Source organism: Grus americana, chromosome 24, assembly GCF_028858705.1.
Source record: "Grus americana isolate bGruAme1 chromosome 24, bGruAme1.mat, whole genome shotgun sequence".
NCBI classification, from domain to species: domain Eukaryota; kingdom Metazoa; phylum Chordata; class Aves; order Gruiformes; family Gruidae; genus Grus; species Grus americana.
This window is the reverse complement of record NC_072875.1, coordinates 3,181,648-3,193,805: the sequence shown is the minus strand read 5'-3', so window position 1 is coordinate 3,193,805 and position 12,158 is coordinate 3,181,648. Positions and strand designations below refer to the sequence as shown.

Here is a 12,158-nt window from a genome sequence, read left to right as displayed (position 1 = left end):
GGAGAGGAGGTGGAAACCGAGAGAGGGTGCAAAGGAGCAGGGGAAGGCAAGCGCGCCGAGTCGTAGGCTGGAGGCTTCTCGAAATTCTTCCTGAGATGCCATTTTGAGGAGCTGCCGCCAAGCCAGCGCCGGCGCGAGCCAGGTGCCAGCCCCGAGGGAGGCCGGAGAACAGAGGAGAGAGGAGAGCGTGTGATCAAATATTCCCTTTGCTCCCGGCGGCTGTCGCGTCTCCCCTTTGCTCGTCTCACGCGTGCCTGCTCGGAGCGTGCTCCGGCGGGCGAGGTGACGCCGGCGCTGCTTGCCCTGCTTGTTGCAAGGGCACCCGGGGCAGGGATGGTGCTGCCTGCCGGGTGCCTAACCCAGGGGATCCAAGCCGAAGGTCTATACCCCAAATATATACAGCTAACAACCAGCCGCCGGCACCCTGGCTGCAGAGGGAGCCTTACGGGCAGCAAGAGAACCCCGCTTTTTGTGTGGCTTTGTCGGGACAGGGGAGGGAACCCCGCTCACCCCAAAGGATGCCGAGAGCAAGCCCGCGGGGACCTGGGGAGACGCAAAGGACAACGCTGTTACTGTCGGGACACGGGGCGAGGCTTCGCGTGAGCCGCTCGGAGGGAAACAGGATTTCCAGAAAAGCCGCGGAGGTCGAACGGAGCGGTGGAAACCGCCGGCATGCCTTTAAAACAGTCCCTTGCTCTTCCCCAGCCCTTTGTGCCTCGGGATCTTTTTAAACACCGGGGACTCCGTCTCTCTTTGTACCTCCGAGATGGAGAAAACGTTCCTGACCCGGCAGGGAGCGGAATGCAAGCAGGAAAGAAAGACTCCGGCTCAGCAAAGTGTGGCAGGGCAGGCAGAGCCGCTGAGGCTTCATGGGAGCGGGGGGCTCGCCTGCGTCGGGGGCCGGGGCACGGGACAGCCTCAAGGAGCTCATCAAAGCCATTAGCTGGGGTGGGGTGGGGGCAGAAGCGGGTCTGGCTCGCAGCGCAGTCCGAGGGCAGGCAGGCAGGCAGTGTGACGGGGCTGCCGAACACCCTCGCTGTTCTGAAGGGGCTCAGCTCCCTTTATCCAGAGGTCAGAGCTCCCCCAAACTACACTGGGGCTGCCGAGCCCCAACAGAGCCTGCCCGCCTTTGATGTCAGAGTGGAGGAACCGCTGAATCGCACCTACCCGCCTCCTTTCTAGCTCGATTCAGCATTCCTATTCCGTCTCTGCTCCGTGCTCCCTCTTCTGCCAGGTCTGTTACGGAGAGTACCGCTGCTTCCCCGCACACCAGGGCAAGAACCTGGAGCGCGAGAGCACGGGGAAGCTCGGCAGCGACACGCGGGTTAAAGCAGATATCGATTGAGCCAGGCCTTGGCTGACAGGGAAAAGGGACGGAAGAGCTCTGCGGTCAGCGCCTGCATGGCCGTACGAGGCGCCGACAGGTTCTTTGGGGCAGAGCGAGGGAGGCCATCAGCCCGGCTGCGGGCGGGCGATGGAGCGAAACGGCGAGGGCAAGGCAAGGAGCAGCCCTTACACGGGACGGGAAAACGTCCCCAGCAGACCCGAGCCCGGGGTCCGTCTGCTCCGCACCCCTCCGGCTGCGCAGAGGTGCCAGGGGAGCAGGGCTGGCCACCGGCCCCATCCCGCGGGGTCTGCGAGGGGAGCCTGGGGCTGCTCTCGGCACCTCTGCCCTCAGCTGCCGGAGCCCGCTTTGCTCTCATTTAGGTATTTAACCACAGTTTGTCCCCTTCGCTACACTTCGTTTCCTTCGCTACAGTTTGTTTCTTCAACTAAAGTTTGTTTCCTCACCTAAAGTTTCTTTAACTAAGGTTTGTTTCCTTACCTAAAGTTTGTTTAACTAAAGTTTCTTTTACTAAAGTTTGTTTCCTTAACTACACTTTGTTTAACTAAAGTTTCTTCAACTAAAGTTTGTTTCCCTAACTACGCTTTGTTTCCTCCACCCGAGTTTATTTATGGCACTAAAGCTTCCGCAGCGTGCAAGAGAGCAGCGGGGCACGCGGAGCTTTGCCCGCCCGCAGAATCGCCTCTCCTTCACCTTCGCCACAAGCCCCAGTTACAAACCGACCGCACCGCACCGCTAGCTACTCACGTTTTTCCGGAAAGACGCATGACGTGCAGCGGGGAACGTCTGCACGGCTGCCTCTTGAAATGGGACAAGGCCATTTTAAACTTTTATCGGCCGCTAGACTGAAATGTACTTATTCAGATGATAAAACATCGGCCTGGGTAGGGAGTTTGGGGCTGGAATTTGGGTTTTTTCCCTTCACTGAAATGACACACCTGGATAAAGCAGCGCTCGTGCAAGCTCAGAGAAGGGTAACGCGCGCGGGGGGAGATAACGTGCTGCAAATCCCCGGGGAACCGGCAGAGTTAGAACCTCATCCAGTCCGACCCCGTGCGGGGGGACCGGTCCCAGCATCGCCTCCCATCGCTGCATCCCTCCGGCCCACAGCGAGGACCCCGCACCGGCGGGGGGGGGGGCACATCCCCACCCGATCGATGCCGCGCGGAGCAGCTATTATCCCAGGCGGCACGCCACCGGCCGCTGCCTAGAAAATGGGATTGGATCTTCAGAAAAAGCTATTAGCCCGTTGTCAAGGGCCCTCTGATGAGAACTGACTGGCCGGCGCGGATCGATGCTGCCAGCCACGGCGGTCACGCCTCGCCCCAGCTCCCCGCCGGCTTTTTTTAACCTGCGAAGCACGTTTCGGTCCCTCCGCTCGGCGGTCAGGTACGTCCTCGCCCGACGTCACTTACAGCGGCCCTCGTCGCTAATGACTTGATGCGGCGCGAGCGCGCCGAGCCCCGACGTTCAGCGACGGCAAAGGTGGTAATTACACAGGTCAGAATCGTTTACCAGGTTCAAGCAATAATTCCTCGCTGTATTTGATTGAAATAAATAAATGAATGAATGAGTTAGAAAACCAGCAGTCGTATCACCTACCTAATAAAGCCATTGTGCAATCAGGACCGAAGGGCTTCTGCAGCTCGCGAAAGCGTTAACGTCCGGGGCAAGCGCCGCGTCCTCGTCGTAAGCGACGATCATTTCCTTCAACGCAACGAAAGACACAGAAGCCTCCTCAGGTCCTTCCCAGGCAAAAGGCTCAGCCTTTTTGGGGTGGGCGCGGGGCTCAGGTGCTGCCCCGCGGTCCCGGGCGGTTTGGGGAAAAAAATCCTGTACGCTTTGGACTAAGCCGTTGACATCAGCGGCGCGTGACACAATTAGCTTTGGCTGGGAGAGGACGAAAGCGTTGTCGGGGGATAAAGAGGGGCAAGGCGAGATTTAGTTTTGTAACATTAATTTTTTTTTATTAAGAAGACAGATATTTTATAGTACTTCTTTTCCTTTGTAAAAATGGTATACGTGAACCGATACAAAATGTGAATGGGAACGGATGGATATGCGTTTTCTTACACTGTAACATCTTCCATGGACACCTTAAAACAGAACTGGCCTAAGGGGAAAAAAATAAAAAAGGCCGGGTGAATAAAGAACAAGGTTGTTTATCATCGGTTCCGTGTCCTTCATTCGTAATACTCCTTTAAACAAGGTTGTTCTTTCTTCACGCTTTGAAGTCCTAGTGATCTAAAGCTGTACAAAGGAATACTCAACAATACATTTCAAACAGTGCACTGTATACTGAAGAAAAAATACATAAACCGATATACAACTAAAATTCTTAACGTCCTGTTTTTTTTATCCCGTTATTTTCTTTTTTTTTTTTTTAACTATTTTATTTCATTATTTTTTTTCCAATGCATGGGGCCGAAACTTTGCAATCTACCTGAGACGGAAAACACCAATCAATCAAAAACACATGAACCTGAGACATGTCAACATTGTAAGTCAAAGTTACATCGGTAACACTGCACTACTGTACACTTCCAAAACAGAGATGGGCTGCTCAAAACCAGGATGCCAAATCCCGTGACCAACGACGGGTTACCAAAAAGAGTTAAAAAAAAAAAAAAATAAAAAGCCTCCTCCTCCTCCTCCCCCCCCACACCTTCCCCGAATTCCCAGGCGCCGACCGCTTCTCATCACGGCGTGGTTTGGCAAAATGGTGCCAAAAGCTCGGGAAAGAGCTGTGCTCGACAAAATGTGCTCGGGGGAAAAAGAAAGAAAAATAAATTAAAAAAAATAAAAAAAAAAACAAAAAGGGGAAATTTCCGCGAGGTGCTTCTCGCCGGAAGGGGAAAGACAGAATACTGCTGGAGAATGGACTCGCTCTCTGCCGTCAGGCCATCCTGTTCCCGGAGGACTCCTGCATCGTAATGGTTCTGCCAAAACCAACAGTTACAAAAAAAAAAAACCAAACCCCAAAACCAAACCCAAAAAAAACCACGCACGAAAACGCTCCCCCCGAAACCGCTAAAAAATAAACCCAACCTGACGCTAAGATTAATGCTTCCCTTAAATAAATCAGCATACATTTTGCACGTAAACACGGGGAAAAAAAAAAAAAACCAAAACCCAAAACCAAACCCCCGAAAAAAAGAAGTATCGCTGGAAATCCAAGACTGCTCACCACAAAAAACCAAAAAAAAAAAAAATTTCAGCATCTATAATTTTAATACCGCCTTCTCACCGCGGTCTGCTACCTGTCACTCACGGCTCTAATTCACCTAGCTTCTCCTTTTCACCTATGGCTTTGTAAGTCAGTTACCGCTGCCGTTTTTGACGCGAATTCCCACGTTTTGCTGAGCGGGTAGAGAAAAAGGCCGTTTGGCTCATCCGGCTGCTCCACAGGTCCCGGCTTTGGGGGGGGGTCGGGGGGGGTGTGTGGAGGCGTTTCACGACGACGATCGAGGGGACGGGAGATGGGCGCAGCAAAGCGCAAACTACGAAACCTAAAACGTGCTGGTTCTCCTCCGGCGAGCTCGAGTTCTGAGCGGAAAATGGTGACGAGAGAGAGAGAGAAAACCGCCCTCGAAGAAACCCGCCGACTCCGAGGGGTCCCAGCAGGCAACTCCAGAAACGGGAGAGGGGAAACGACGCCGAGCCACGGAAACCCGAAGGGATCTAACGCACAGACGCCCCTCTTCTGCCCAGCCTCCCCGACCCCCGACGAACAGAAATTAAACAAGGCACAGAATCTTCTGCGAATGACTTCACTAAACTAAATCCAAGCCGGACTTGGCCAAAAGAAAGAAAACCCAAAGAAACTGAGGTGTCGAACAGCAGAGTGTACTTTACGAGGAATATTTTTACACGGCAAATCCCGGACCCTCCCAGCCTCACGGCTCTCCACCCATCTGCCTTTTTTTTTTGTTTTTCTTTAAAAAAAGGAAAAAAAAAAAAGAAAGAAAGAAAAAGACACAAGCTGGTTGCAACTTCCAATATCACTGTCTCTCTAAGCGTTTAAATAGGGCCAGTAGTAACCGTCGACGGTTGGACACCTCATAGAAACCAAGGCTGCTCTAGATGAAGTACTCTTTCTTTTCTTCAGAGTTGTTTTGTCCTCCTTCTGCATTGATGATGGCTGTGTCTGCGTCGGCTGCATCATCTGCTCCTTTGGCTTCGTGAGTGAAGTATGTACCTGAAAGGCAAGCGGGAGGCTGCGTGACTCCGCGGAGGTCTCCGCAAGGTGCCACGAAGCCGTGAGCCGGGGCAGGGGGGAAACAACCCCAAAACCCCCCTAAACAACAATATGCAAAGCACGAAAATGTAATGCCAGCGACGCTGCCCGGCGCGGGCGCTCCCGCGGTCCCCAGGGCTGCCCAGGCACCGGGCATCGCCGTCCCCGCTCCGAGACGCGATGGCATGTGCCACGCTCTGTGGCGCCTCGCTCGGGAAAGAAATTGGGTCACAGCGATTTCCCCCTCTCAGAAGCCCGCAATTACCGGTAAAATTGTGTCTCGTGCGCTTTACTTAAAGGAGACAAAGCTTTCATCTGTGCTTTCTCTCTCCCCTAATGCGCTTTAGGTTGTTGTGGTGGTTTTCCCCCCCCCCCGCCCCTCCTTTCTCTGCTCTTCAACGTTATTCGCTCCATCCCGGCTGGGATCGTCACCAGGCTCTCAGCCTCTGCCAGCTTTCCCGCGCGTGCCCACCCAACCCCCAGTTAACGTTAAACCCCTCCGTACAAACACACATACGGGGGGACCGGTCGCAGTTCTGCCTGCGGGCTTAGACTTGCTCTGGAAGTCGTAACCAGTTCCCAAAAACGGGCTGTTTGGCAGAAAAACGAGAGAGCGCGGTGCACGCCGATCGGCTCGGGCCGACGGGGTTTTGCAGAAGGATGCCCAAATTCCAGTTTTAACCCGTGTGCCGAGGCGCCGGCTGCCAGCTTCGGGGCACAAGCCGAGGCGGCGCAGGTCCGAGCATCGTTATAGACGGTAATTGAAAAAAGTCCGCATGTGGGGTGAGCCGCTGCTGCTCCAGCCCTCCTCCTCCTCCTCCTCCTCCTCCTCCTCCTCCCACCATGTCAAAGCCCCTTGGGGAGACGTCCGTCCAGAGCGAGCCCTCGCATCGGCCAGAAGAGCATCCCACCCGCGGGGAAAGACGTGCCGAGCCCCCTCGTTCCCCGCTTTCGGTCTTTCTCTTACCTTTATGTCTGGCAAAATATCGCCCTAAAATGATGAGCAGGCAAAGCATCGCGAACACGACCACAGCCACGACGCCACCAACCACCGCGTGGTCCACGCTCCGTATCGCCCCTTCCTCACCTGCGCGAGAATCTGTTGAGATCAGAAGAGGAATAAGAAAGAATTCGGGACTTATTACGCTGCAGTCCGAAGGGTCTGGCTGCGGCTGCTCTCAGGACTGGAAAAGCCGCCCTCGCGCTCTCAGAAGGAAAAGGGATCAGGCACGGAGCTATTCCAGACAGATGAGTTCGGGCGGAGGAACTTGGTCCGGAGCCGAACTGATCTGGCCACTCCATTTGCAAAAGATTAAAAAAAAAAAAAAAAAGAAAAAAAAAGAAAAAAAAAAGGTGTTTTCCTGCTAGAAGCAGCAGCACTACGACTACGCACGTGGAAGACAGCCGGGAGAGGGGGAGGAGAGACGGAGTTGGCAGGGGGGAGAGGGGGGGTGTAGGGATTTTGGGCGGAATTTCCCTGGAATGCTCCCCAAATGGCAAGCTCCCCGGGGGGCGCGGGGAGCAGCCGCACGGTCCGGGAACATTAACCTCCCTTAACTCCGGAGAAACGCCGTTACCGAGCGCCCTGCTGCAAACGAAAATTTCGACTTAAAAAAAACCCCCCTCCTCGACCGAAAACCAACCCGCCCGGCGCCGGCAAGCGCCCGTAACCGCCATCCGCTCGCCCCGACATCGTCTGGCGACGTCGTTCAGCGCAGCCCCTTGCCGCTCAGCCCTCGCTGCCCGCGGGCGCAGGACTCTGAGCCCGAACTAGAAAAACCTCTTGAAAAGGGGCGAGCGAGCCAGCGAGAACCGTGCGGTGCCCCCCGCCTGCTTCGGCTCGTTTCTTTCGGCTCCTCACCGCGCAATTAGTTCTCTTTGGTAAGCGCCTCTCCCTTAGCACGCCGTCACCCGGGAGAGGGATGACTTCTCCGGCGGAGGAACGGCTCCGAAATGAACCCGGAATGAGCTACGGCCGTGTAAAATGAACGTACAGCAGTGTAAACAATTTTAATTTAGGAACGCGGCTACATCAACCCTCACTGCAACCCTGACGGCAACCGAGATTTATCACACGCAGTACCAAACAATTATTCTCCCCTTGATTAATACATTAACATTTTGGAATGGAACCTAAACCATTGTGTCTCTCTCTCTTTTTTTTTTTATTGAGTCAAGCACGACACCTCCATTAAAATGATTTACTGGCCATACCTTACAATTTAAGCGCGGCAGCAACAGAAACGGTAAAAATCTTTTAACTTTACATGATTTGTGAAGTCATACGTGAAGGATTTACCATTTAAATCTTTCACTACAAGAAGCACACGGCCCATAAATCCGTCCCGCGTGCGGTCGCCCAGACACCTAAGAGAAATGCCTTTTCCCGGGAAGATCGAGAGTGCGAATGCAAGTCAATTTTTAAGAAAGATTTACCTCCGTCTCCCTCCAAAGAACAGAGCAAATCTCTGAAGCCCCCGCCTCTAATAATATTTGAAGTTTATCGATCAAGCGTGCAGATCCGTGACAGCTAAAGGGAACGGGTGCTCTTCTTTGGAGCCCGAACCCGATGCAAAGCTGGCGAGCGGCAGCCCGGGGAATTTACGCTCGCTATCGATATTTCCAGTTCTGCTCCGAGATGAAGGATTGAAGCACCCGAGTAAATAACTCGTGACCGAGAGCACCACAAAGCACGCTTTAATTAAAACAATTGAAGGGAAAAAAAACCCAAACCAAAAAACCAAACCAATAAAAAAACACCCCAAACCAACCCGTTCAAGGGCTTGTTTGAGTCACTCCCAAAGGCAGGAGCCTCCTCGCCGCGGCTTGCGGCACCGCAAATGCCGGGCCGCCTCCGAGGACCAACTCTCCCTACAGCAGCTCAACAAGCAGCCGCTGTAGACAAGTTCCGCTCTGGATTTTTAATTTAAAAAAAAAATTAATTTTGTTTTTAGAAACCCAGTTCCACTCGGCTGCACTACGGAGAGCATCCCGGACCGGGGCATTAAGCGTGATTTCCTCTGCTGGGACAGGCAGGGCCGTTTTTCTTCGTTATTTCTGTTAAAAAAAGACCTCTGCGAAGCGCCAGCTGCAAGTCTGTTTTATTACGCGCGTGGCTACGTAGCTCATCCTCGTGCTTACGTACCAAGTGCAAACGGAGTATCTTCTGAGGATGTCTAGTGCGAGCCACCTAACGTCAAGTCTGCGGGGCAGTCGACAGCGTGCTCTCAACTTACCCGGTACTATATTTATATCTTTATCTTTTAATATGTTAATATATTTATATTATTTATATTTATATTTATATTTATATTTGCAAGCAGAGGGAACAGCTCTCAGCATCTCACTGCGCGGGAGGGACGGTGCATTAGTCAAACTTTTGCCTGTGGCACGGCCCCGCAGCCCAAACAGGCGGGAGGTCTGGCTTAAAATAAATGTGCCATGCTTTTTGTTTGGGTTTTTTTTTTTTTTTTTGCTGGCACTTAGAGCAAAATCAAGTCCACCTTGTGGCTCTTCCCTGTTGCGTCGGTTTGCTCTCCAGAGATAAACAGCCTGCGGTCTTTAAGAAAAGCCCAAATTTTCAAAAACTTGCAATTTTTCTCTGGCAATTAAAAAAAAAAAAACAACCAAACCCCAAAAACCCAACAGCGTCGGGTCTACGGAGCAAAGAGTAACTCCCCAAATTTGTGCTGAGAGAGAGAGAGACTTGACCTTAAAAGCCAGGATCTGCTTTCAACCGCTGTCTCCGATTCACCAAAGCTATTCCCGCTTCCTATCTATGATTAAAAAAAGAAATCACAACTTTATTACTGAAGAGGGAAGAGAGGAGATGGCAGGAACTGACAAAATGCCACATTATTTGCTAATCCTGATATGTTATTCTTCCTTAAGATTTGCTTTTCTCAGCACCAATTCAATTATAGATGCTACAAATCCTTCTGACATTTAATTCCCTCTTGTCAGGGAGTAGTAAATGTATACACGCAGAGCTTTCCCATTAAGATGTTAATATATATCGCAGCACGCTGGCCTTTAAATCGAACAGTCAGAATTTCTCTCTTGCCGTTTTGTTTCTGGTTGGCTTGTGGGGGCTTTTTGGTTTTGTTTCTTTTCTTTTTTTTTTTTTTTTGCAGGTGGGAGCGGGAGGAGGGAGGGAAGAGCAAGGAAAGGTGTAGACGCCTATGGTGCTACTCGGCAGCTACTCTGCGCCTGAGCTAAACCTAATTTTGTGGGCTGGTGCTTTGCCGGACACCAAAGCACCTTAAAGGAAAACTGCGGCGATAAGGGTACAATCCCCTCGCAACAGCTGGATACGTGCAGAAAGGAAAAAAAAATAAAAAAAAAATAAATAAAAAATAAATCAATTTTTCTTTTAAACTGCCGTGATGCCTCCCCCGAGAGAACAGCACGGCCGTGCCCCACGTAGGAGGGACGCCGGGATTTTCTCCAGACGCGGCTCCGGACTCGTCGGCACGGGAGGCAGATCTACAGACGGCAGCAGTGCGCTCTGCGGTCCCTCTCCAAGGGGGGGCGGGCCAGCAAGAGACTTTGGGGGCTTTAAACCAGTTTTTGCTGATTATTTTCACCAACTGCTCATGTAATTAGCAAAAAAAAAAAAAAAAAAAAAAAAAAGAAGAGATTATACCGCTTGAACGCAAACCCCGAAGTTTTCCTTTAAGCAAAAAGCGCAATTCCCGTCCCGGGACGCAGGCGGCAAAGAAAGGCGTGCTGCCTGGGCTCCTCCTCGTCACCGCGCTAATGCCGATCTAACGCCCACGTTTCCAACCTGCAGGTTCTTAGGGTGGGTTTTGTGGGGGTTTTTTTGGGTTTTTTTTTTGTTTGGTTTTTTTTTTTTGTTTTTGTTTTTTTTCCTGTCAGGGGAGCCACTTTTTAAAAAGCGAACATATTCACAACCTCAAGTTTTCTAACATTTTTGCAGATGTAGCCGTTTAAAAATATCTTTCTGTGGACCGCCTCAAGAGCCGGAGGAAAAAGCCGGCAGATTTTACTAGCAGTGTCCTAACAACGTCGGTCAGCGCTTACAGCAAGGTTTAGCAGAGGGAAGGCTCTTCTCCGCCCAGCTACTCAAGAAAAAGGTTCCACTCTATTCTGATTTAATGAGGCTTTAAAAAAAGAAAAAAAAAAAGATATATACGTAGCTACGTATATCCTAGCTTCCACGCTTTTTATAAGTGGCAGCATCTCAAGATTAAGACGCGGTTGGACCTGTACTAGCCGGTATTTTAGATCTCAGCTCTAGCCACCGGGAAAGCTTCAGACCTACGGGGGGTCAGAGCAGCGGATTCTGAATTTTGGGGCCCGTGGAGCTCAAAAAGCCCGGCTGGGGATGGCCCTTCCGTCGCCGCCATCCCCGTCCCCATTTGGGCTGAACACCTGCCGCACGTTTCTCGGAAGGGTTCCTAACTCGGCGATCTTTCCTTCCTCTCGTTAGGAAGTTCCGTTCGTTCAACGATCGACACGCCAACCGTGACTTAGGCTCCCGCGCGCCACCGCGACGCAGGCGTGAACGGCCTGAAGTCACTCGCGCGCCTCTGAAAAACCAAGTGCTCCTCAAATGCACGGCTCGCGCTAACGTCCCCCCCGCCGAGCCGGCGGCCGATTCCTTTGCGGAACCTGGTTCCCGAAAGGATGGAGCGGCACCAGGAGCCGGGCTTTTCGGGGCGGGGGGGTGGGGCTGGGGGAAGCAGAGGCTCGTTGTGGTTGCAGAAACGCTGCAAGACACAGAAACCGCTGCCCGCGCAGGACAGGGCGAGCATGGACGTCGTTCGTTAACCGTGGCGCGGCGTTAAGTGCGCTACCCCTACCCTAATTTATCGACGGGCTGCTAAAGAGCGGTCTTCACCCGTTTGTCCTGTTGTAATGGAATTTGGCCTAACGTAAGCCGGAGAAGCTCGAGGAGTTCATCCTTCTTCGATCAATAAGCTCCCCCTTCGCTGACCCGTTTCAAGATCGCTTCATAAAGCATGATGCGCTTGTTTTAATAAATTTAATCGCTGTGACAGGTGCTCAATGCCTCCTGCCTGTTTCTTCGGACTTCTCTCTGCTAGGCGAGGGAGCCCCGCTTGCGATCAATAGCAATTGATTCATCAGCATCCCCCCTCGAACGGAGGTGCTAATCAGGTTTTGATTAGTTAATCAAAAAAAGGGCTGCACCGGCCCTGCTTGATCGCCCCCCGTTTTACAAGAGGCGTAGCAACGCTCTCGAGCGAAGCAGAGGGGCCGCGCTGCAGCCGAGGGGCTGAACCAGGCTCGCCGCACCGTTGCCATCAGAGCACGCGGCGGCCGGTGCCCGCACGCCCGTCCGGGCACGTGTGTGTGCACGCACGTACGCGCGTCTAGCAGGCTGCCCCAGCCGTTCCCAGCGCGGCGGCAATCCCACCTGCAAGGCTGCGCCGGGCTGGAGAAACGCCGCTGCCGCCACCGCGGCGTAACCGGTCAACCCCGTTCCGCACCCTACGGCCTCTGTACGTTGGGAACGAGAGAGAGAGGGAGAGGAGGATGGCGAGCGCCACGGACACACCGGGAAAAGCGAACACAGCTCTGGGAACTAGCTAC

At 52.7% G+C, this 12,158-nt stretch overlaps 1 protein-coding gene across 8 annotated transcripts in view; it reads right to left on the bottom strand.

Annotated features, from left to right (window-relative positions):
- Nucleotides 1-5,099: 5,099 nt before the first annotated feature.
- The window catches only part of CADM1 (cell adhesion molecule 1), a 122,112-nt gene continuing 115,053 nt past the window's right edge, over nucleotides 5,100-12,158 (bottom strand). For all 8 annotated transcript variants that reach the window (XM_054803201.1, XM_054803202.1, XM_054803203.1 and 5 more), the window contains 2 exons: nucleotides 6,550-6,681; nucleotides 5,100-5,543 (listed from right to left, as the gene is read on the bottom strand). In XM_054803201.1, coding sequence (XP_054659176.1) covers nucleotides 5,425-5,543; nucleotides 6,550-6,681 — 251 coding nt within the window. In that variant the 3' untranslated portion in view covers nucleotides 5,100-5,424. The remainder of the gene's footprint in view (nucleotides 5,544-6,549; nucleotides 6,682-12,158) is intronic.